General features: G+C 46.9%; 1 protein-coding gene across 9 annotated transcripts in view; it reads right to left on the reverse strand.

Annotated features, from left to right (window-relative positions):
- Positions 1-22695, reverse strand: part of MYOCD (myocardin) — a 93771-nt gene that overhangs the window by 40443 nt on the left and 30633 nt on the right. For all 9 annotated transcript variants that reach the window (XM_019481864.2, XM_019481870.2, XM_019481869.2 and 6 more), the window contains exons 4-5: positions 10371-10446; positions 9069-9230 (exon numbers count right to left, since the gene is read on the reverse strand). In XM_019481864.2, the coding sequence (XP_019337409.1) occupies positions 9069-9230; positions 10371-10446 (238 nt within the window). The remainder of the gene's footprint in view (positions 1-9068; positions 9231-10370; positions 10447-22695) is intronic.

The following is a 22695-nucleotide window of genomic DNA, read 5'->3' on the forward strand; positions in this document are numbered from 1 at the left end:
GCCGGGCTGGGTGGCAGCACAGCAGGATGGTTGGCCTGCAAGGTGCAATGGGGTCTGGAGCCACAAAAGTTCCTTGCCTATCTGGTCCCGGGAACAGGGTGGGGAAGGCAGACTGGCTGTGGCCAACACCCAGCAGTCTGCTTGCCCTAAGGGAGCAAACAGAAACTTGTGGCTTGGCTGGTGGCTGCCTGGGCCCAGGGCCAGGAGCTGTGCTTATCATGGTCCCTGGGCACCTGTGCATGCTTGACCCCCGATCCGTCAAGAACCTCGGGGTGGGGTTTGACCCTCAGCTGAGCAGAAGGATGGCCTGGGAGAAGAAGGAGGACTAAGTGAAGCAGAGACTGGGCCTGTGGCATGCACACTGCCTCTATGGGGGAGTGTGTGGCACTCATGAAGGTGGTATTGCTACCAGTGCTTCTGTACGCCACACTGTTCTTCCCTCCACCTAACTGTGTCACCTGCAGGATCCAGAGAGCCATGTGCATCTTCTTCTGGGGATCCAGAATGGAGAAGGTGGCAAGGAAGACCCTGTACAAAGAGAAACAGACCAGGGGCAGGGGAATGCCAGACATTCACCTGTTCCTGTGGGCACAGTACACAAGCCAGATCTGCAAGCTGGCAATGGGGCCAGAGTCCAAAACAGCCTGTCTTGTCAAGTATTTTATAGGTCACCTCCTGAGACCATGTGGGGTATACACTCCAGCCAGAGGGAGACCATGCACCATGGAATACCCTTGGTTCTAAAGAGGCTGAAGGATTTTTGCAGTGAGTACCAGCTACAGAAGGAAAGCCCGGAGACCATGTCCAATCACAGGAAGATACAGAAGGCAGTCAGAAACAGAGATGGGCTGTCGACCATGGACCTGCTCCCTGACAATGACTGCCAGGCTGTCTGGGACTGGATCTTACACAAAGACCTAAGAAAAGACCAGAGAGACTTGAACTGGCTCATAGCTCACGGCGTATTCCCAGTGAAAGTGTGGAGGCACAGAGTGAGATGATAGTCTAGACCCAGCTGTCCCAGGGAAAGTTGCCAAGGTGTGTTCAAGACCATCAACTACCTCTTTTGCCTCTGCCCCTATGCCAAGGGAGTGTGGAAAAATGGTAAGCCGGCTCCTGGAGGAACTGACAGGAGTAAGGCTTATGACAAGGGAGGCGGCGCTGTATGGACACCTGATGAAACATCAGGGGCCCCAGACAACCTGCTTTGACCTGTTTGTGTCCTGCATCAGGAGTGCCCTGTGGCAATGCAGGAATCTCTTGATGTATGACCACATTAAGCTTGAGCAAATGGATGGTGTTAAAATGTTCTGAGTGAACTCTGGAAGTCCTACTACCAGAAAAATGGTGGGAGAAGATGGAGAGGATGAAGCCAACTCCACTTGGAAAAAGGACACGTGGCACAGGCTGTTCAAAGCACCCCTGGGAAAGGAAGTGGACAGGGAGAATGAAGGGGACAATGACACAACTGGACCTGGAGACAGCGGGGAGGACAACAATAGGCAGTGGAAGCGACAGTGACATCAGCAGCGACAAGGACTGAGAAGGGAAACCCCAAATTGGGGCTGGGTCTAAGAGACTGTGTTTTGGGTTAGGAAAGGGCTGAGGGTGGGTGCATGGGGGTGCAGGGGAGTGGGTGCATTTACTGTAATGGGTATGTGGGTTTATTAAGGTGCGCTTTGGAAAAGGAACGGTGCAATGGAAGTCTATGAGACAGGATGTGTGTGTGTGTGTGTGTGTGTGTGTGTGTATTTATACATATACCAAAAAATATATAGATATATTTTATTTAAAAAAAAATAATGCCTGACCCCTGATCTAAGCCCGGGCACTGCATGGTCCCTGGTACAGAGCATCTTATCTCATAAATGTTGGAAACTCACACAAAGAGCTTTTTTCTCATGGCTGTACAGGACCTACAGCTACATGGGGGGGAGAGGCTGCACTTGGCCTCACGGTCACTATCGCCCAAAGCAGGGGCCCTGCAGATGCACTGGCTCTCCAGAGGACAGGACAAGACAGGATAGGAACCTCCTCCTGGACCAGCTGATGATGGCATTGGAGGACCAGCTGGTAGATGCACAGACCTGGCAGGTGGAGGCCATGGCCTGTGAGGATGCATGGGACTGGGTGGACCCGGAGTTGCAGGCACAGCTCCTGGACCTGGAGTAAGAGTGGGTGGAGGTGCTGCAGGAGCAGACCACAATCCTGGCCAGGGCAGTGCAGGACATGGATGATGACTTCTGGGTTCTGGACACTGTCCTGGCTCTGGTGGTCACCTTTGTGCTGCCTGCTGCCCAGCCCCTGACCCTAGCCTCACCTGCCCCCTGGCAGCTGCCTACCACCCAGCAGCAGGCCCCGCCATGGACCTAGGAAGAGGTTCTGTGCTGCCTCCAGCAACTAGGAGCTCCTGGCCCAGCCCCTGCCACCCACCCCCGTGCCTGGGCCTGGGCCTGGGCCTGCTGCTCACCCTGGCTCCACGCAGGTGCGGAGACAGAGCTGCCTGCAGCATGGCAAGGACTGCAGTGCTGGCCCTGCTGGCCCTGAACACCAGCTGCTGGAGGAGGAGCTACACATGCTAGGGGACCACCAGCTGCTGTTGCCCCTTCGTGACCCCCCCCCACCTGCTGGACTCACCCTAGTGTATGCACCCATTGTGGAACAGACACAGGCCAGGGTGCTGGCCACCTGTCCCTGGGCTCTGCCTTCTAGGTGCCCCCACACCATGGCACCCCACGCTGGGATGGTGCACAAAGCACAGTGTAGGTACTTTGTACAGGGAAGAAGGTATTTTATTGTTGGTGGGTGGGGTGGTGGAGGGGCTCTGTTTGGTGGAGGCAGGGGGACTATGCTAGGGAGGGAGAGGGGAGGGAGGTCTGTTTGATGTGAGAGGGATTAAAAACTTGTTCTTCTGAGATGTGTCTGCAGTGAGCATGTACTGGGGGTGAGTGGGGGAGTCAGGGGGGTCCATGGTTGGTGGTCCAGGTAGGCTAGAGCGGTGAGTGCAGGAGGTGGTCGGCCAGTGCCCCCTGCATCCGGTGCCCTGGCCTCTGCTGGTGGGTGTGCAGCTGTCTTGGGGCCTTAGTAGGGGGTGGCCACTGTTGTCACTGCCACTGCAGGTGGTGTTACTCTGCCAGGCGCCTTCTACCCACTGTGCCTCCTCTGCCCAGGCCTCAAGGAAAAGCTCCCTCTGGGCCTTGCAGTAGTTACGCAGCATGCAGGCTGCAATGATGACCTGGGGGCTGTCCTCAGTGAAATCGAGGTGGGCAGTGAGGGTGTGCCAGTGGCCCTTGAGGTGGTCGAAGGTGCACTCCACCATGGTGTGGGCCCAGCCACACGCCTCCAGGATGGCCTCCCTGGTGGTGGCCTTGCCCATGGCAAAGAGATAGATTTAATAGACATTAGGGGCTAGAAGGGACCTTACAAGATCATGGAGTCCAGCTTCCCTGCCATAGGCAGGAAGTCTGCTGGGGTCAAATGATCCCAGCAAGATAAACATCCAAACATCTTTTAAATGAGTCCAGAGTAGGTGCTTGCACCACCTCTGGGGGGAGTCTGTTTCAGACCCTAGACACTTGGACTGTAAAGGAGTTTTTCCTTATGTCCAGTCTAAATTGGCCTTCCAGAAGTTTGTGGTCATTAGACCTTGTTATCCCTTGGGGAGCCCTGGTGGACAACTGTTCTCCCCGATCTTGGTGCACCTCCCTTATATACTAATAGACTGCCACTAAGTCCCCCCTGAGCCACCTTCTCTCCAGACTGAAGAGCCCCATGTCCCTCACCTTCTCTTCATAAGGCTTGATTTCTTGGCCTCTGATGATGTAGGTGGCTCTCCTTTGAATTCTCTCAAGCTTATCCACTTCTCTCCTGAAGTGAAGGGCCCAAAACTGAAGGCAGTAGTCCAGCTGTGGCCTCACTAATGTCGAGTAAAGTGGGAGGATGATGTCCCTGGTTTTGCTTGAGATGCATCAGTGGATGCATGCCAGAGTTAGGTTTGCTTTGCCGGCTACAGCATCGCATTGGTGACTCATGCATCTTGTGGTCAATCAAGACCCCCAAGTCTCTTTTGGTCATGGTGCTAACAAGTGTAGCACTGCTGAGCCTATAAGTATGATGCTGGTTCTTCCTCCCAAGGTGGGGCACCCTGTACTTCTCTGCATTAAATGCCATCAGGTTTTGGTCCTCCCACTTGTCAGCCTGTCCAGGTCAGCCTGTATCCCCACCTTATCCTCCAGTGTGACCGCCTTCCCCCATAGTTTAGTGTCATTCACAAACTTTGCCAGTCCACATGTGATGCCCGAATCCAGATCATTTATGAAGATGTTGAAGAGTATTAGCCCAAGCCCTGAGGGATAGCACTTGTCACCTTGCACCAACTTGATCTGCTTCCATCTACTAATATTCTTTTGGTTGACCCTGGAACCAGTTCCCTAGCCATCAGACCATGAGGTGGTCAAGGCCACAGTTCTCCAGCTTAGCCATGAGGACATCATGGAAGACCAAGTCATAGGCCTTCCTGAAATCCAGATATAGGACATCAACCTCGTCTCCCTTGTCCAGGCAATGTGTCACCTGGTCATAGAAGGAGATGAGGTTGGTCAGGCAGGACTTTCCACCAACAAAGCCATGTTGGCTAGCACTCAGAAAATTGCCTTCTGTTATCCTGCTGCTAATTGAACCCTGGATAATTTTCTCCAGGATCTTTCCAGGGATGGATGTCAGACTAATTTGTCTGTAATTCCCCAGGTCTTCTCTCCTTCCTTTTTTGAAGATTGGGACCACATTGGCTCTTTTCCAGTCCTCTGGTACCTCTCCTGAGTGCCACGAGTTTTCAAATATCTTCTCCATAGGGGGCACTAGGATGTCCGTCAGCTCCTTCAAGACTCTTGGGTGCATTCTGTTTGGGCCCGCAGACTTGTGGATGTTGAGCCTCTCATGGTGTTCCCTTACTTGATCTACATCAATTGTGGGCTCATCTCCCACCCCCTGGATGTTTTGCATCCTATCTGACAGGGTGACCCGTTGGGATGGGTAGAAGACCAATGCAAAGTAGTCATTTAGGAGACTGGTCTTTTCCTGAGTGTTAGACATCAGCTGCCCCATTTGATTTTGGAGGGGTCCAAAGTTTTGTTTTTCTTCTGACTTTCCACATATCTGAATAAAGACTTTTTGTTGTCCTTGATTCCCGTGGCTAGCCTGAGTTCGGTTTCTGCCTTGGCTTTTCAGGTCTGCTCTCTATAGGTGCAAGCTAGTGCTGTGTAGTCCTCCTTGGTAATGACTCCCGTTTTCCATCTGGTATACGCTTCTTTTTTCAGTTTCAGGAGGTCCAAAATTTCTCTATTTAGCAAAGAGGGTTTCCCAGCCCACTGACTGCATATCCTGCAAGACAGAATGGACTTTTCTTTCACTTAGAGGATTGCGCTCTTAAGGAACAACAATTCCTCACAGACCCCCCCCTTTCTAAGGGGCCATGGTCTCTAAGTGCCTGGCTGACCAGTCTCTTGAGTTTCTTAAAGTCAGCCTTCCCAAAGTTGAGAATTTCTGTTTTTCTGAGACATTTGTCCACCCTGCGTTGGACGGAGAAAGTGATCAGTTCATGGTCATTGTCACTGAGCTTCCCCTCGATCCTCAGGTTGCTCACAAGATCATCCCCTTTCGCCAGAACCAAATCCAGCAGTGCTTCTCCCCTAGTCGGCCTGTAGAACTCTTGTGTTAGGTAGAGGACATCAGTGCAAGCGAGGACGCTATGTGATGAGTCAGATTTGGCCATGTGCTCCTCCCACGAGATGTCGGGGAGATTGAAGTCCCCCATGACGATGAAGCATCAGGAGATTGCAGCCTCAGCCAGTTCCCTATTGAATTCTCAATCCAGCTCTTCATCTTGGTTGGGAGGTCTGTAATAGATTCCTACAGTTATATCCCCTTCCCCATGCTCCCCCCTATGTTTTAACTCAGAGGGTCTCAAGACACCCTCCTGGGTTGTTACTCAGTTTGAAGGGAAGTGTACTGCTCTTTCATGTAGAGAACTACACCCCCACCCCTCTTCCTAACACATTCTCTCCTGTACAAGGTATAGCCTTCTATACCTATGGGCCAGTCGTAGGTGGAGTCCCACCAGGTCTCCGTTATCCCTACAAGACCATAATCATTGTCACTCAGGGGGAGGTCCAGTTCCTCTTGCTTGTTTCCCAAACTCCTGGTGTTTGTTTACAGGCCGCTGAGCTCGCCATGGGAAACCGTGGGCTTCCCTGTGTACTGGGACATGACCTTCCTTGGGCTGTTTTTGAAGTAGGTTCTCTTGGGCTACCTAGCCTGTTAGTACTGTGCTTGTTGTGACCTGGGCTAGAACTGTTTATTGACTGCCTATCCCTCAGTGATCCTAGTTTAAAGCCCTGTCAAGTAGGTCAGCCACCCTGGCTGAGAAGAGCTTCTTCCCTGTTAGGTTGAAGTGGAGGCCATCACTCCACAACAAGCTGCTGCCTCTCTCCCTGAAGTGTGGACCCATGGTCAAAGAAGCCAAAGCCCTCCTGATGGCACCATCACCGGAGTCTTCTCTTAACCTCTCTGATACATCTCTCCCTTTGAGGTCCGCAGCCCATGACTGGTAGGATGGAGAAAAAAAATACCTGCACCCCCAGACTCTTGAGCCCAGCCCCCAGAGCCCTGTAGTCACTCATCACCCAGCCAGGACTGTTCTGAGCTGTGTCATTTGTGCCCACGTGGATGAGTAGCATGGGGCGGTGGTCTGTGGGCCAGATGAATTTGGGGATCCTCTCAGTTACATCCCAGACACAAGCCCCCAGGAGGCAGCAGACCTGATGTACCGCAAGATGGTGAATGTGGTCAGCTTTAGCAGGGTGAGGGCAGCCAGGTGTCTGCAGGGAGGAGTGGCCGCATATGTCCTGATACTCCAGGCGTGGCTGGAGTGGCTCCAGGAGATCCCAGAAAGTGGTCTGGGTCATGTGGAATGCCTCCAGCCACTGCTTGTCATCCCAGGTATGCTGGATGATGTTCAGCCACCAGTCCTGGCTGGCCTGAGAGGTAGTGGGACTGGAGGCCCAGGAGGGTGAGGGTAGCACTGGCAGTGGTGTCTAGCAGCATGTCATCAGTGTCCATGTTGAAGTCCAGCCAGCTAGATGGCATGAAGGCAGCAGCTGAGCAGTGGTGGCAGCCCTGGGATGGCATGTGGTGGCTGACCAGATGGTTGCTGTTCATGGGGGAGCTGGGACAGCCCAGACAGCTGTGGGCCAGCCAGCGGAACTGATCGTCAGGTGAAAGGTCTGGAGTAGCCATGGTGTAGGGAGGCACAGGCAGGGAGGAGAGCACTGCTGTGTGCTGCCCCTATGCTGCACATGCTGCTCCTGGCCAGGTAGCCTCCTCCTGGTGGCGGCAGGGCCTGTTGCAGGCCCACAGGATGTGGCAGCAGTTTGGTGCTAAGAGCAGCAAATCTGCTGCCACGTCCCTGCATGTGTAGACACCTGCCTGGTGTCTGCGAGTAATTTACTTGCAACTAAACTGCTCCGGCATCAAATGCATGTGTAGATGTGCCCAGTAAGCTGCAAAGCAAGGCTCTGCCTGATGTAGTCTCTTTCTGGCCCTACATATTTTTCCTTTTTGCTTCCCAGCTGACCTCCTTCAAAAGAAATGGTGGGTGGCCCTCTTGGCCTGGCAGTTAGGATACTGTAATGGGAAACAGGAAATGTGGATTTCAGCCTCATTTCACTGAGGGGAGGCCTAGACTGTGGATTTCATGCTTCCTGGCAATCCTTTTAACTACTAGGTTACTAGTAAAGGGCCCCTCATCCTCTGGGGTCAAACGGTCATTAGTTGTGATTATTCTGTGAATAAGCTTCCAGAGATTTATACCAATTTACTAGCTTTTGTAGGTGGAATACATTTATAGAAGAGTCTAAGTAACTGTAGTAGATCCCTCTGAATATGCTCAGAGGTTCAAGTCTATTTACATAAATGTGAATAAGAACTAAAATCCATGTAGGTGCCATTAAAAGTTCCATTTACACATGTGCCTTTATAAGTCTAAAGGCTAGAGTTGTTGGGCTTTAGTGACAATGAGGAAGCTGCCTACTACAGCGGTAATGCTCGGACAAAAGGAGAGAACTCAGCGCAGGTGAGTGACACTGGCTACTATGAAAGATGCCTATTAATTGATTTTCTTTTGCTCATGAATCAGTGTGGCCATTCAAATCAATGCAAAGAAAAAGGTAAACCATTGCCTTTCTAATCTGGGACCATGAAACAATCATTTTGCCCAAATAAGTTACAGACAAGGTACAGACAGAACTCAGCCCTATCTATGATGCGCGCACAGACACCGCACCAAATAGATATATCACCACTTTCAGCAAACATATGGTTTCTGCTCACCAGACCCCATTTGTGTAATAGATTAAAGTAACATTAATTCTCCTGTTCATATTGATTAATATTTGATTTTCTGGACAGAGGCACAAAAACAACCAACTAAGCAAATATAAAATCATGCATCTAAGTAACTGCTCGGTTACCCCTGGTAACTGCCCGGGCATTAACATGCCTTTCATGTTAATGACTGGACTTTCTGCCTTGTGTGTCTAATGGCCTAAATAACTGCTCAGTGTAGAGAATCTCCCAGGCAATGGCAGGGAGAACTACTAGGTATGCTGAAGCCTGCCAACCCAAGGCAGGCAGAAATTGGTTCTCTCAGTCCTTGGGCATAGGATAGGCAGTAATGCTTCCACACCCAATAAATGGGGAAGGGATACTAAATCTAGTTAGAGGTGACTGTTACCAAGGCAATTGGATGCAAATCATTGCTCTGAGATTAGAGCTTGCTTTCTCCTTAGACCTGGGTCAGGATAACACATGATGTTCTGGTTGGGGCTGCTTGCAATGAAAATGTTATGGGCTGAGTAGTGTACTCTTAAGCTCTTAACTTTGTATTGATTTCTTAATACCTTTAAAGCTATATATTTTAGTATTATACATAATATATAAATAGCTTCATCAATCTGCGTACCTGTGCAGCATGCATATTCATGATACAAAATACAGTTTTTTACTCAGAGTACCTTTTATGGCCTCTTTCACAGCAGAGTCAACAGGAATAATATTCTTTTCCACCAGCTCCAAGGGACCTGGCCTGAGAGCAATTTTTTCATTCAAGTCATCTGCAAGTCGGGCTCTTTTCAGCTTCATCTGGGTAGATTGAATGGACCCCTCCGCAGCTGAGTCTAAAGGGCCAAAATTGAAAGCATCAGTTTGCAGAGCCAACAAGTATGACCTCTAGATGCAGAGCTCCCAGTGATAACTTGCTTCTCCTTCACCACAGCTGTCTTGGCTCAGCAAGAGAATACTGTCACTGCCTAAGATCTGGCCCCTGCCCTTTCAAGGTAGAATCTCTCCCTCTACAGTTTGTCAGTCTTACTCAATGAATATTAAATGCCAGACACATAAAAGTCATTAGGACTATCTGCCAGAACCTAAGGTCCTCTCTTTTCTAGGCCAATTATCTTTCTCACTGCGTGCTTCTACATGAGACATTGACTGCACAGCAGTCTAACAACACTGTGCAGTAGCGCGTCAGGCAAAAACTGTGCTAATACATTACCATGCAGTAGTATTAGGCTACTGCACAGTAAGTGTCACTAAAAACCATGCACTGGCACTACTGTGCAGTAGCACAAGTTACTGCACATTGATTATCAAGTACTGAACTGAATGTGCACTAACTATGATCAGGGTTCAAATTATGAGGGAGCTTGGAGGGGGTTGAGCCCCCACATAAGAGAAGAGAGCCCCCCTATAAGATTTGAAAATCATAACTTGGGGGGTCTCCAATTTTATTAGGGCATTGTGATGGGCAGCACAATTTTTTTTGTAGACCCCCTGCAAAAGTCAAAGTGTAATTTGAACCCTAACTATGGTGCATTAATGAACTTGTAGTCATGCCCACTGTTGCACTCTCTCTGACTTGTTCACTTCCTGGTCCCACGTATCTCCCCCTCCTGGCCACCAAGCTTCAAGAGGCAAGCTAGAGGGTGCTCTGGCCTAGGGGTGGCAAACTGGAGGCTCAAGTGTCACAAGTGGCATGGTATGTACATGGTATGTGGCAGACTGGGGAGGGGAAGGCAGCACAGTGGCAGATAGGGCAGGGAGCAGAAAGCTGTCAGGACAAGGGGTTTGGAGTAGTACTTGCAGAGCACATGGGGCTAATTCATGGCATGCCAGCCAAAAAGGGTGGCCACCACTGTAAGTCTGGGCAATGCCTAGCCCATAACTTAGTGGTTATAGTACTTGGCTGAAAGATCCGTGTTCAACCATCTGCTAGAGGAGTGTGTGTCACTGTGTGACAGTGGTATGTTCAACTGTACCTTGTAAAATGTGCATATTAACCAGGTCTGATTGCTGAGGCCTGCTTCTGATCTTGTGCTTTAAATAATCTTCAGCCTGCAGGACAGAAACACAGAGAATATTATACCCCAGCCCCATTTAGCAAATTATACAATGGTGGTTCCTTCTTCACAACAATTTGAACGTTTCATGTTTTCTTGGGAAGGAAGAGGAACTGCCTCTTTTCTGAACCAGCCCAGAGGGCACAGTTATCTCACTGAGTGCCCAGGGTGGGGGAGGGGCAAAAGTGTGTGTGGTCGGGGGGAGGATATGCTGACCACTGTAGACTGGGGAAGAGGGACACATGAGTGAGGGGAAGGGAATGCTTATCTTCCTGAGCTGCTGCTGCTGCAACAGCATCAGCTCATCAGCTCAGCCCAGGTGGCAGCAGCCCTGTGGCTGGACACCCTGGAAGCTGACCCTGGTGCCCCGTTTGCTCCCTCCAAGCCCCCCCATGCACACATACTTCAATGCACACATATAAGGTGCACTGATGTGCCTGCTCTGGCAAAGGCTCCTGAGGGAGGGTAGGAGGAGCACCGTTCCACTCACTGCACTCATCCCTGCCTACCAGATACACTGCTTGTGTGACAATGCCCTGCCTGGCTCCTCTGGCCAGGTAGGGCAGTGTAGGCCTGCCTCTGCTGTGGCAAAGACTCCCAGGGTGTAATTATGGTGCCCCCTAGTCAGTGCTGGGGGTTGGTGCCCTGATTACCCTGCCCTAGTTACATTTCTGAGCCAGCATGTTAAGTTGCATCTCATTTGCCAAGCACTAACTAACTCTGGGAGAAGGGATTCCCAGCAAAGCAGACATACTCCTTGGTGCAGCATTGCACTGTGCTGTGATGCACTGTGCAGCTCCTGTGGCTGGGCAGGGGCAGTGCAAAGACTCACAAGGGAAGAGGTATGGCTCATGGTACCCATGTGCCTGGGGTGGGTGCCCTGTTACACTACTGATTAACATTGGGTTATACTTCAGGAGAAGGTGAATTGGTACCTGCATGTAAATGCCAAAAACACCAACAACACAGCTAAAAAGCTGCCATTTAGGTACTGGCACATAAAGTAGAATTAGAATCTTCTTTATTAGAAGTAGAATTCTGCTGCAAGTGTCTCCAAAGTGTCAGATTCTTTATGAATCAAAAGGAAACGGCACCAAATAGAACAGGTGTAATAAGCTAATAGGATGGCAATGGCAAAATACACATGTGTATATTTTTGTTGCAGCAATAGGAAATATAAATCATATTCCACTTACTCCTGATTCCCATTGTTATTCAGAATATTTTCAGACCTAAATAAGACAGTTCTACCTTCAGTTATTTAAAAGCCTCTTCTATTAGTCCATGCAGTTTGCTAAACTAAAATGCTGAAGCATTGATTCAAGAAACTCATAAACTAAAACAGATAAGCTAGAATGTCCAGTAACAAAGAATGGTGACATAATTAGCATTTCTGGAACATGTTGGTAGATAAAAATCAGTGGGATATGTTACTAACTGGGTGCATATTACATGTGCAATTAATATGACTGAATACACTATATATTATATAAACTAATCCAGATGTTACAGTCTACACATGCATTCAAGTGCAGTAATTTACTGTGCTGCCAGATACCACTTGTATCTGATGGGACTATCTGGCAGTGCAGTCAATTAGCCTACTGTGCCCCAATTGCCATACGTGTCTAGATAGTGATGCTTTAGTGTGCAGCAAATTAGTCTACTGAGCAGTAAAGTGTCTTGTGTACATGTGCCTACTGATTATAAAATACACAGAAAGGAAAGGAAAAATTAGCTCACAGAGGCAGTGGAATATGACTGGGTGCATCTACATGTGCAAATAGTGTGCCTGAATAAACTCCGATGCAGTTCATGCTGGAGTGAGCTGTTCCCAGCTGCACCATCTTCACATGTGTCTGGGACTGCAGCAGTTTAAGCTGGGGCAGAGCAGCCCTGGACTAGCAGCAGGCTCAGAGGGTCAGTCCCAGGTTCTGAGTGTCAGTGTTGGGCAGTGGAAGGTTTGGATGGGTCACAGGAGTGGCCAAATTGCAGACCTTCCTACCCCACCAGATCCTGCTGCCAGCCTGGGGCTGTTCTGCCCTGGCTCAAACTGCTGCTGCTGCCCTCCTGCTGCCCTGCTGCTGTCGAGGTTACTGTCAATATATGCATTGTGGTGCAGTAAATGAGCTTGCTGTAAGATAATACTGTTCCTGACAGTAGTTAATTAATTTACTGTGCCCTAATACGGGCACATGTGTAGAAAGTGACGTTTTACTGCAGAGCAAAGTAGCTCCGCAGTAAAGTGCACATGTAGATGCACCCACTGACCGCATCTACATGAGATGCTGACTGGGCAGTAGCTTGTTATGACTGTGCATCAGCGTTGCATGGCACAAAGAGTGATGTGATGCTACTGCTTTGTAGTAACAAGCTACAGAGCAGTCAGCATCACCTAAAAGCTTTCAGCGATGCTCCTGCACAGTAACTCTGGTTACTATGCAGTCATTTAGTACTTGTATATACAAGTACTAAATGACTGTACAGTAACAACTGTGCAGTCAGCATCTAGTGTAAACATGGACACTGTGTCTGAAAATTACCAAGGAATTTAGTAGGGTATAAGTTTTGAATACAGAATCACAAAGCAAAATCTATAAATGCAAATCCCATATTATAAGGATCCACATGAATGCTGCATACCCCCAGAGGCCAGGGGGGTATGGCAAGCTCTGGCAGGTGGCGGCAGCGTTGTCGGCAGGGGGAGCGGCAAGCACCAATCAGTGGTTGGAGATGACCTGTAGACGCTGCCGGCAGTGTCAACGGCAATCACTGACCTCCCACGGATGCCATTGCTGGTGTCGGTGGCAAGGGCGGGGGTGGCAAGTGGCAACCACCCGCAGGCACTGCCGGCAGTGTCAACAGTGCCTTTTCATAGGGGGTGCACCACTACACTCAGGGGGTGCACGTGCATCCACATGCACTCCCTGCGTGTTGCCAATGAGGACACAAATATACTAGTAGAGTTATGTTACCAGTTTACAGATTAATAATCTACTAAATATGCAAAGATAAAGAAGATTAAAATGAAAACAAAATCCACCCAAGAGTAACAAAGCCAGATTTTGGGTGTGGACACACACAACAGTTGAACCATTCCAAAATGTCACTGATTAGAAACCAACTGTGTGACATGCTGTGGCTCCAGCACCAGAAGGTGGTCATGAACCACTAACCCAGCATTCCTTGGAGTACGTGAGTGAGGTGCGTATGTGCTCTCACCCATGTTGTGGGGATTTTAAGGGGGTGGGCGACCTGGGGTTGGGGGCATTTTTCACTTTTCTGCTTTCACTTCTCTACTAAATATGAATTCAACAAGCTTGAAAAACCTGCAAATAGCTAAAGTCTATGGCATGCTTGCCTGACTCTGGAGGGACAGTGCTTAGACCCACATTTTTTTCCCAGTGGCTGGGGAAGTCATTATGAAGGGCTGCAGTCAAGTAGGCAGTAAGGACACAGCTGATTGTACAAAAGATAGCTCATCAATAGATCACTCATGAAAAATACAAACAAAAGAAAAAAGGGGGAGGTAGAGTTTCAGCTACATACCAAAGTGGTCAGTTATAGCAGTTATGTGTGTGGGGGATGATGAGTAATGCAGTGGGGGATGCCTGGAAAACCAACCAAACTCATGTCACACAACACTTCGTTTCCATACATAACAGTGTGTTTAACCAGCTTAACAGGCTCCTATGCCTGTCCACTTCAGTTTTAAACCATTTTGTGTGTGTCCATGTCCTTTTATTACCACATATACAGTGGTTGAATGTCACTCTGAGCTAGATTTAGGTACTTAACTTCTATTGGAATTACCAGTAATCAAAGTTAATTCTGAAAATCTTACTAAGAGCACTTGGACATTGGGGTCTTCATTAAGAAAAAGCAATTTTTCAACATTTTGGAATGACTGGTAATAGAAAACACAGGACAAGAGGCTACTCTCTACTGGGCACATCTGCAAGAGACACTTAATGCACAGTAGACTAATTCTACTGTGTGCATCACAGTAAAACCCATGCTAACATGCTAATGCGCAGTAGAATTAGTCTACTGTGCATTGTGCATTGTGTCACAAAAAGACTGTGCACCATTGCTACTGTGCATTAGTGCTGACTACTGCGCATTTATTTAGTGCCTCATCTTAGACATACTAAACTTAATGTGCAGTAGTAATGGTGCATTAATGCACATGTAGGCACACCCACTGAGTCTTAAATAATATGCACAGGTAAGTTAAAAATAGCTATGACTGAGATGAGATTAAAAATAAACAAAGAGACAAAATAATCAGGAGGAATAAAGAGTCAATTTTTGACATGGCCCAGTGGTAAACAGTGAGATGCTATCAGTTTCTATTCCAGGAGAGTGTTATTTAACATATTTATTAGGACTCCATGCAGGGAAGTGAAAAAAATCTGCCAATGACATGGCAATGTTTCATGCAGCTAAAATGAGAACAGACTGTGAATACCTTCTAAGAGACCTAACCAAACTGCATGAGTAGGCAGCACAAGTGAAGATGAAAGTCAGTGCTGATGGGGAGGATTAAGCACACTGAAAGGAAAGAATGTCACTAATGCACCTTACTGGATGCCAAATAACAGCAACCATTAAGGGAAGACACTAAGGTATCACTACAGGCAGCTTAATAAAATTTCTGGTTTGGGGACAGAGATGGATTAAAAAAAAACCCAAACAAAATATTATGAAGGATAAGGAATAGGCTGGAGAATAATAGTGCAACTATAATTGTATAGAATATAGTTATATAGTTATATATATGTAGAAATATATATAACTATATATAATTGAATATCATATAATGATATAGTATATGGTATTATATAGAATAATTGTATTTTCTATAATTTTATAAATATATTACACTCCCTCTCCTCTCCTGGAATAGTGTAATAAGTTCTGGTCACTCCACAAAACAAAGTATCTAGCAGGAAGAGAAGAGTTCAGGAGCAGGCAATGAGAATTGTGAGATATGGAAAGTCTTTCTTATCAGGTGAGAGTGAAAAGAACAGGACTATTTAGTTTAGAGGGAAGATAAAATGGGTGTACATGAAATAGTGAATGGTACAAAGAATGAACGCTGTCTCATAACACAAGAACAAGGAGAAGCCAATTAAACTGAAATGCCAACTCAAAACTAGTATTTTTTACATAATGCATGATGAATATATGGAATTCCCTGAAACAATATATCACTGACCATTTAGAATTCCAATACAAATGAGGTATTTATTTGTTCAGCGAGAGTATACACAGTTACATTAGACTGGATAAAAAGTTTTACAAGAGCTATAAATCTTTATGCTTTGGAGTATGAAGCTTTCTGAGATTAGGAAGAAACATCCCTTGGGTAGGATATGTCATTATTATCTTGCTTCTGGAGTATCAAATATTGGCTGCTGTCAGAATCAAACAGGCAGGGTTTGAACCCTGGGCAGAACCTGTGGGAGAGCAAGGAGGGCAGAGGTGCCACTGAGTGCTGGAGGGGCAGAGGTTCTGAGAACCTGAGGGATCAGAAGTCTTACCTTCTCCCAAGACTCAAAAACAGTCCCTGGCTGCTGCTACCACAACCCCAGCATAGTTTTCCTGCCCTGGCTGTTATTCCTACAGAAGCAACAGGGTGCCTGTATACTTGGCTGCTGCAGTAGCAGCAGCAGCAATGCCAAGGATGGGGGCTGGATCTGATGCTGGGGCATGGACTCCAAAGACGTAGGGGGTGATTCTGGAGCTACTACTAAGTTGGCGTCTGGGGCTGATGTCCAGCTCACCCACCACAAGTAATGGTATTGGCTACTGTCAGAAACAACAATGTAAGAGATCAAATGGGACACGTTTCTCTGGTGCCTTGTGCTTGCTATGAAAACTGCAAAAGCTTGGGCAGTGTCTCTTGCACAAAAATGCAAGACAATGGCTGGGGCAAGACTTGGTAGTGGTAACAAGCCTGCCACACAGAATATCAAACTCTGCTAATGGCTTGCAACCCATTAGGCACAAGAGAGAGAGAGGAGCTTGTGGTACCCAATACCAGACCCATGCCATAAAACAATAAGAGTGATGGTTTCTCTAAAAGGAAAATTGTTGGCAGATACCTGGCGCACTCATCACATATGTATCTCCAAGCTAAGAAATCCAGAGAGAGAAAGGCTGAGTCAGTGTAACTAAAGGAGGCAAGGAAACTACATATACACATTTCAATTGAACTAGCAACTAAAGAAGACAAAAGAGTAAATACACATTTCAAGCAAAACCATTAAAAGGTGCATTGAATACAGGAAAAATGTCCTGTATGTGACATACTCCCATTTCTCAAAACAGGCATCCAATGTCTAAGGTGTTACAAAAGTCTCAATCATTCAATGTATATCTAGAGTTTTGTAAATAGATCATCACCGGTACAAACTATTGCAAATGTGCCCCATTGATAAACAAATACACAAAGACAGGTCCAGTGACTAATGCCTCTAAGCATCCTGTTTGACCACTCAAGGCCCATCACATTTAACTGCTAATCTAGTCAGTGGCTGTGAGAAACACAAGTCTTCACACCTAGACAAATCCAAAAACAGGAGCCAGGCAATTTAACAGTTGTAATGTGATGGTCACACTTTTCCTCCCTGTTTTTTTGGACTTTAATTGGCCAACCATCAAAGAAAGTGCATTAAAGCTATACAATTAAATGGTATAAAGCAAGACAGAACTGCCAGCAAGGTATGCAGTCCAGGAAAAATCAAGAAGCCATACTACACCCAGCCCAAGAGTAAAGGCTACAAGACTGGACCGGCTTCCCTGCCTGCATTGTCGAGAAAACACTACTGCAGCTAAATATGTACTGGGACTTTCTATAATAGCTCATTTTATATTGGAAAAGAGTCTTTATCTGTATTTAGTTTTATAGTTTGTTGGTAGTTATTAAACCAAGACTTTCTGCTATTCATCAACCAAGTGTTGTATCAATTCTTAAAGCACTAGGTTTAGAAACTCAACACTTTGTGTAGTTTCTAAAGTGGTGTCACTACAGTCTTTATAGTACTATGGAATCCTGCACAGTGGTGGATTTGCTGGTTGGATTTTGAGTGGGGCGTGCCAATATTCCTTCTGTGACTAAAAACTAGACATTCCTGGTTGGAAGGTCTTGCCCTTCTGCTCAGGCTCAGACTGGTTGCTACATTTGGGATCAGGAAGGGATTTTACCCCACTGTTAGACTGATATAGACTTGGGTGGAGGGGAGGTTGCCTTCTTCTGTAGCAGGGGGAATGGCCCTCTTCCTTGGATCTCTCAAGGGTTTTTTTAACAACCATGGCAGCTCTTGTCCTCCTTCATTTGTGGCAGGTGAGGGTGTTCTTGGTGGTTTGGGACAATGTGCCTTGTAGTTGTGTGACAGGGTTGACTGCAGTTTTAGGAACAGGTTAGATGCACATGTATGGAATGGTTTGGCTAGCAAAGATCCTGCCTTGGGCAGGGGCTGGACTAGATGATCTCTGACATCCCTTCTAGTCCTACTTTTCTTCCATGAATCCTGAAAGGCCTTTGGAATAAGTTACCACAGGTTGTGGTCAATTCTACATCACTTGAAGTATTTCACCTGAGACTGCATGTCTCTTTCTGAAAGATCTGTGGTATGGAGGAAGACGGGAGTCATAGGACATCACAGTGGCCACTTCTCACTTCAGTGTGTGAAATTTAAACTTATATAAATCGAGGATATTGTACATATTACTTGTGCTGTTTTATTATGTAGGTCCCCCAAGCTGGGAGATTGTATAGAGCAGCATTTCTCAACCTGTGGATTGTGACCCAAAAGTGGGTTGCAAGAATATGTCAAAGGGTCGTGAACAAGTGCCAGAAAAAATGTGCAAAAGCATGGGTTTCCCCTTGCAGGCTGGCAGTGTTCCAGCCTGCAAGCAGCTGCTTGAGGCATGGCCAGCACGCAGCCAGGCAGGGTCGTGGGAACAGCCCCAGCAGCTGGATGAAGGTAAGTGTATGGAGAGCAGGGGTCAGAGGGCCAAGGCTTGGGGACTGCCGGGGTGGAGGGAGTATGCATGCATGCATGTATGTGGAGGGGAAGAGGTTGGGGAGAGGGGACAGATGCCTGCCAGCACTGAGGAAAGGTGGCCGGGTGGCTGGGCACCAAGTCAGGCCCAGGGGGGTGCAGGTCGGGTCAAGCAATCGATCTTTGCAAATGGGTCCCGTTATGAAAAAGGATAAGAACCATTGGTATAGGTGATCACAGACCTCCCCCCACCCAAGACACTATGCATGCACCTCTGGGATGTCTCATTTTAAAGAATATTTATCTTTGCTTCTGCTAAAAACTTGGCACTTATCTTTAAAAACTAGTGGTTTCTTTACTACTCTTATCTTCTCATGAAACTAGTTTTTTATGGTATTTCTCAAGGGAGAATTACTCTATGCTTCTAACTCCAACCAAAAGAACAGCGTGTGCCCCTAGAGAAGTGTGCACAAAATGGGAGCTGTGCCCTTTTATTCCTGACACCCCACCTGGAAACTCTCCTCTAAAGAGTAAATGTCAGCAGAGCACAGAGCACTTTGCAGAAATGTTTGGCAAGCACATTCATGAGAATATTTTGTTTAAAGGAAATTTGGGACCCTGACAGAGATTACATTTAAGATGTAATTAACTGGTTAATTCATTCAAATAATGGTGTGATAAAATCAGGAATAAGCCACAAAGTTACTACACAAAATGTGTGTAAGCTTTGTGTTTGGTTCCCATCACACCTTTAATTGAACACATGTTCAACCAATGCCCAACCCTTTCACCACACCGGAGCTTTTCAAGACTCCATGTTCTCCAGGGGCTGGGAGCGCCCCTCAGCTTATTGGGGCTTCCAGCCATGGGAGCACATTGTGTACTCCCACAGCAGGGAGCCCTATCAGCTGATAGGAGTTCTCAGCTGTGGGAGCACACCATGGGACTGCAACATGTGCTCCCATGGCTAGGAGCCAAGCTTGCTACTTGTCGGTATAGAGGGAGCCCAGGATCAGGCTCCCCCTGCATTTAGCAGTACTGCACATTGGGATTTGACGTGGGAATCCTACAATTAAGCCTCCTACCATGCATGTGTGGTATCGCAGTAGGGCTGTGTGAAGCTTCGGTCACTGATTTGATTTGGTGGAGATTTGGCCTGATTCAGCAGCTGAGTCTCCAAATCCAAATTGAATCAGGAGACCCTTTCATTTCTCCGAGTCATATAGGAACCCTCTGAATCGATTCGGAGAGATTTGGAAAGATTCGATGATTCAGGCATAGACACAGCTTTAAATGTTTTTTCTACATACCTCAAGGTACCACACAGCTCATGAACACTGAGATGCTGAGGCGAAAGGAGTGTCCCATGGCAGAGTAGGGGAGTCCCCAGTGCGCTTGGCAGTAGACCTGGAAGTGGACCAGAAGCACTTCCAGTCCACTTGGGGGTTCGCTGCTGAGCACGTGGCCCCTCTCCCCCTGCACTCCTGTGGGATGTTCCATCCTCCCTACCATCACAGTTTAGGTACCCTGAGGTACATAGAAAAAACATTTAAAGCTGTGTCTATGGCCGAATCACTGATTCTACAAATCAGCATCAAATCTTCAGATTTGGATTCGGCTGAATCAAAATTGGGACAGTGATCTGAATTAATGAATTGAATCACTGTCCCCGAATCAGGCTGAATTAAAATCTGAATCGAATACATCCTGTTTCACACCCTGCTATATGGCAGGAAGTGTGATTGCTCAGATCTTTCGCATCAGATTCCATCGGGTCTTTTCTTTAACATCTGTCAGGGGCTTTATTTATCCCTTGACTATCTAAACACCAACCTACTTGGTTATATAAAGACCATGTTTATCTGTGAGGTTTGATCTCTTGCAAAGGGTGAATGAGGTATTCTAAGTGTATCTTTGGTAAATGGGCATGAACCTTAATAAACCTCATGTATGGTGGGTTAAATTCATCCACTGAGTTTCCCTTGATTCCCACTACTTAATGGCAGTATGTTTTGGTCCTCAGTAAGCTCTTGGCCAAGGTAACAATGATTTGGGTGGTTCTATTTATAAATACCCGACATGATACATTCTTGTAGTCCTGTTTCTTGGAGGGTAGGTGTTCATTAGCTTCTAAAAGTCCCATTTGTTCAAGGCTTCTCAAGTTGGCATCTAGAACTGAGAAACTAAAAATTGCTAATCACTAGCTTGTTTAGACGCAGAAATTGGAAGATTTAAAGTGAGGAGACAGAGACTTGATTGTGTACATGGACAGTAAAATACAGAACATTTCTTGACTTGACTGCTTGAAATTCCCTAAGTAAACTAATTTTTCATAGAGGCACTTTCAGTTTTCATGTTAGGCATTTATTATTGCCTGCAACTCACAGTCAGTGGCCTAGAATATATTCATTCACAAGAACATTTCCACAAGTTTCAAGTTAACTCCTTTCCATAAAGATCATTTGCACCATAGCTGCAAATAAATCTCTCAGAATAATTGAATGAACTGCTATAGTTGATTAAAAATCAGCCAACTGTATATGACACTTTTCCCTTTTATGTAACCACACTACTATTATTATTCTACATGCAGACAGACACAGCTAATAATGACTATAATTGGGGAAAAGAAAGACATGGGGTATGGACAGACATAACATCTGAAATGTTTCTGATGCCTTTCAAGCAGTACAGGCACACACACCCTTTGAAGCTCTCCAAAGTTGGAAATACTCCAGAAATGACCCTGAAGGAAACAGGTACTATTTAGAAGTACTTCAAAATGAAGCATTTCAGGTTATATACACATGTTTTATGGAGTGTGATAGGGAATTCCTGGGACTTCCACTATCCCACAGTGCTCCATTTCCCCATGGAGGGAGTGGGGGAGAGAGAAGGTAGGAGAGAGAGCACTGTGTCAGCTAGCACTCTCCTATCTAATCCACCTCCACTGTCCAAGAGCTCCCACCTGCAGGAACTGGGAGACTCTCCAGCTCCCAATCCCTGCATACTTCTCCACATCTGGTCTGTTGATTCTGGCAGGCAGCACAAGGCCTCCAGTCTCCCAGTTCCCCCTTCAAGGGAAGAGGAGTGGAGCTGCAACACCTAGGAGACCAGGAGCTGCAGAGCCACGCTGACAGCCCAACGCAGGGAGAATGGAGCCATCAGAAGCCACAGCCCCTGTCATGGCTCAGCATGCTGCTGTATGCACCTGCAATGATTTTTAAGTGCTCAGCTCTGGGCTGTGGCATAAAGCTGTATGTCTGTCCATGGTTGAAATTCTCCATTTTCTAAGTGCTTCAAATGCAGCTGTAAACCCTTCAAATGTTTCTTCTATTTCCACTCTAGGAAAATTATACTAGAAGACCAAGTGGGATGAATAGGATTGTTTTGAGATGAGCTCATCAAAATATATTTGATACTTGTAGCACATTAGATATTTGACTCTTTATTCTCACTGGAGCTTGACTGCATATATGTTCCTAAACATTTGTCTTGGACAGTGTGCTTTTACAACTGGGCATTGTAAATGGACTTTGTAATGGGTTGGAAAATTGACATAGCTCTCAAATAATGAATCTAGTCAGAAGCTTTTCCAATGTCTGGAAATAGACAGTTCTGTCATCTCTGTCTTCAGGGAACTTGAATTTGGCTAGATAACAGGGTCTAGTGGGAATAAGGCACATTTAGGAGAGATACATAGTAACCCGAGGTGCTTCAGTGGCCTGATGGAGCACTGTGTATGCTACAAAGCCCTATTATTTTGTGTGGGATCATCTCGTGGTCAAAATTCAACCAGAAATTAAAAACGGAGAGCTGTAGCTCACTATCTGCTGCTTTGAGGAGACACTTCTGTTATTCTGCCTATCTCTGAGGCTTACTTGGGTAGACAGAATAGACAGCTGCCCTATTAGCATTCTCCCACCATACCATTCTGCAGTTTCCTCTTTCTAGTTATTTGCCAGCTGAATTTCCTTTGTTTTTCCCTTGGTCTCTCACTTGCTGCATTCCCTCTCAGTGCCACCCTAAATCCCATGCTCCTCCTCTGTCTGGCCAAGTTCCCCTGACTCCTCATAGCTCCCTGTCTTGATTTTTAACTTCTTCCTGCTCCCTGCTGCTCCCATAGTCTATTCTTTACCCTTACACATTTCCTGGTCTCTCACTGACCTGCCCATCATAACTAAGAGGTCACAATCTTCATTGAGAACAGCCCAGCTTCAGCTCCAAGTGGA

The sequence above is a fragment of the Alligator mississippiensis genome, chromosome 8, assembly GCF_030867095.1.
Source record: "Alligator mississippiensis isolate rAllMis1 chromosome 8, rAllMis1, whole genome shotgun sequence".
In the NCBI taxonomy this organism is placed as follows: Eukaryota; Metazoa; Chordata; order Crocodylia; family Alligatoridae; genus Alligator; species Alligator mississippiensis.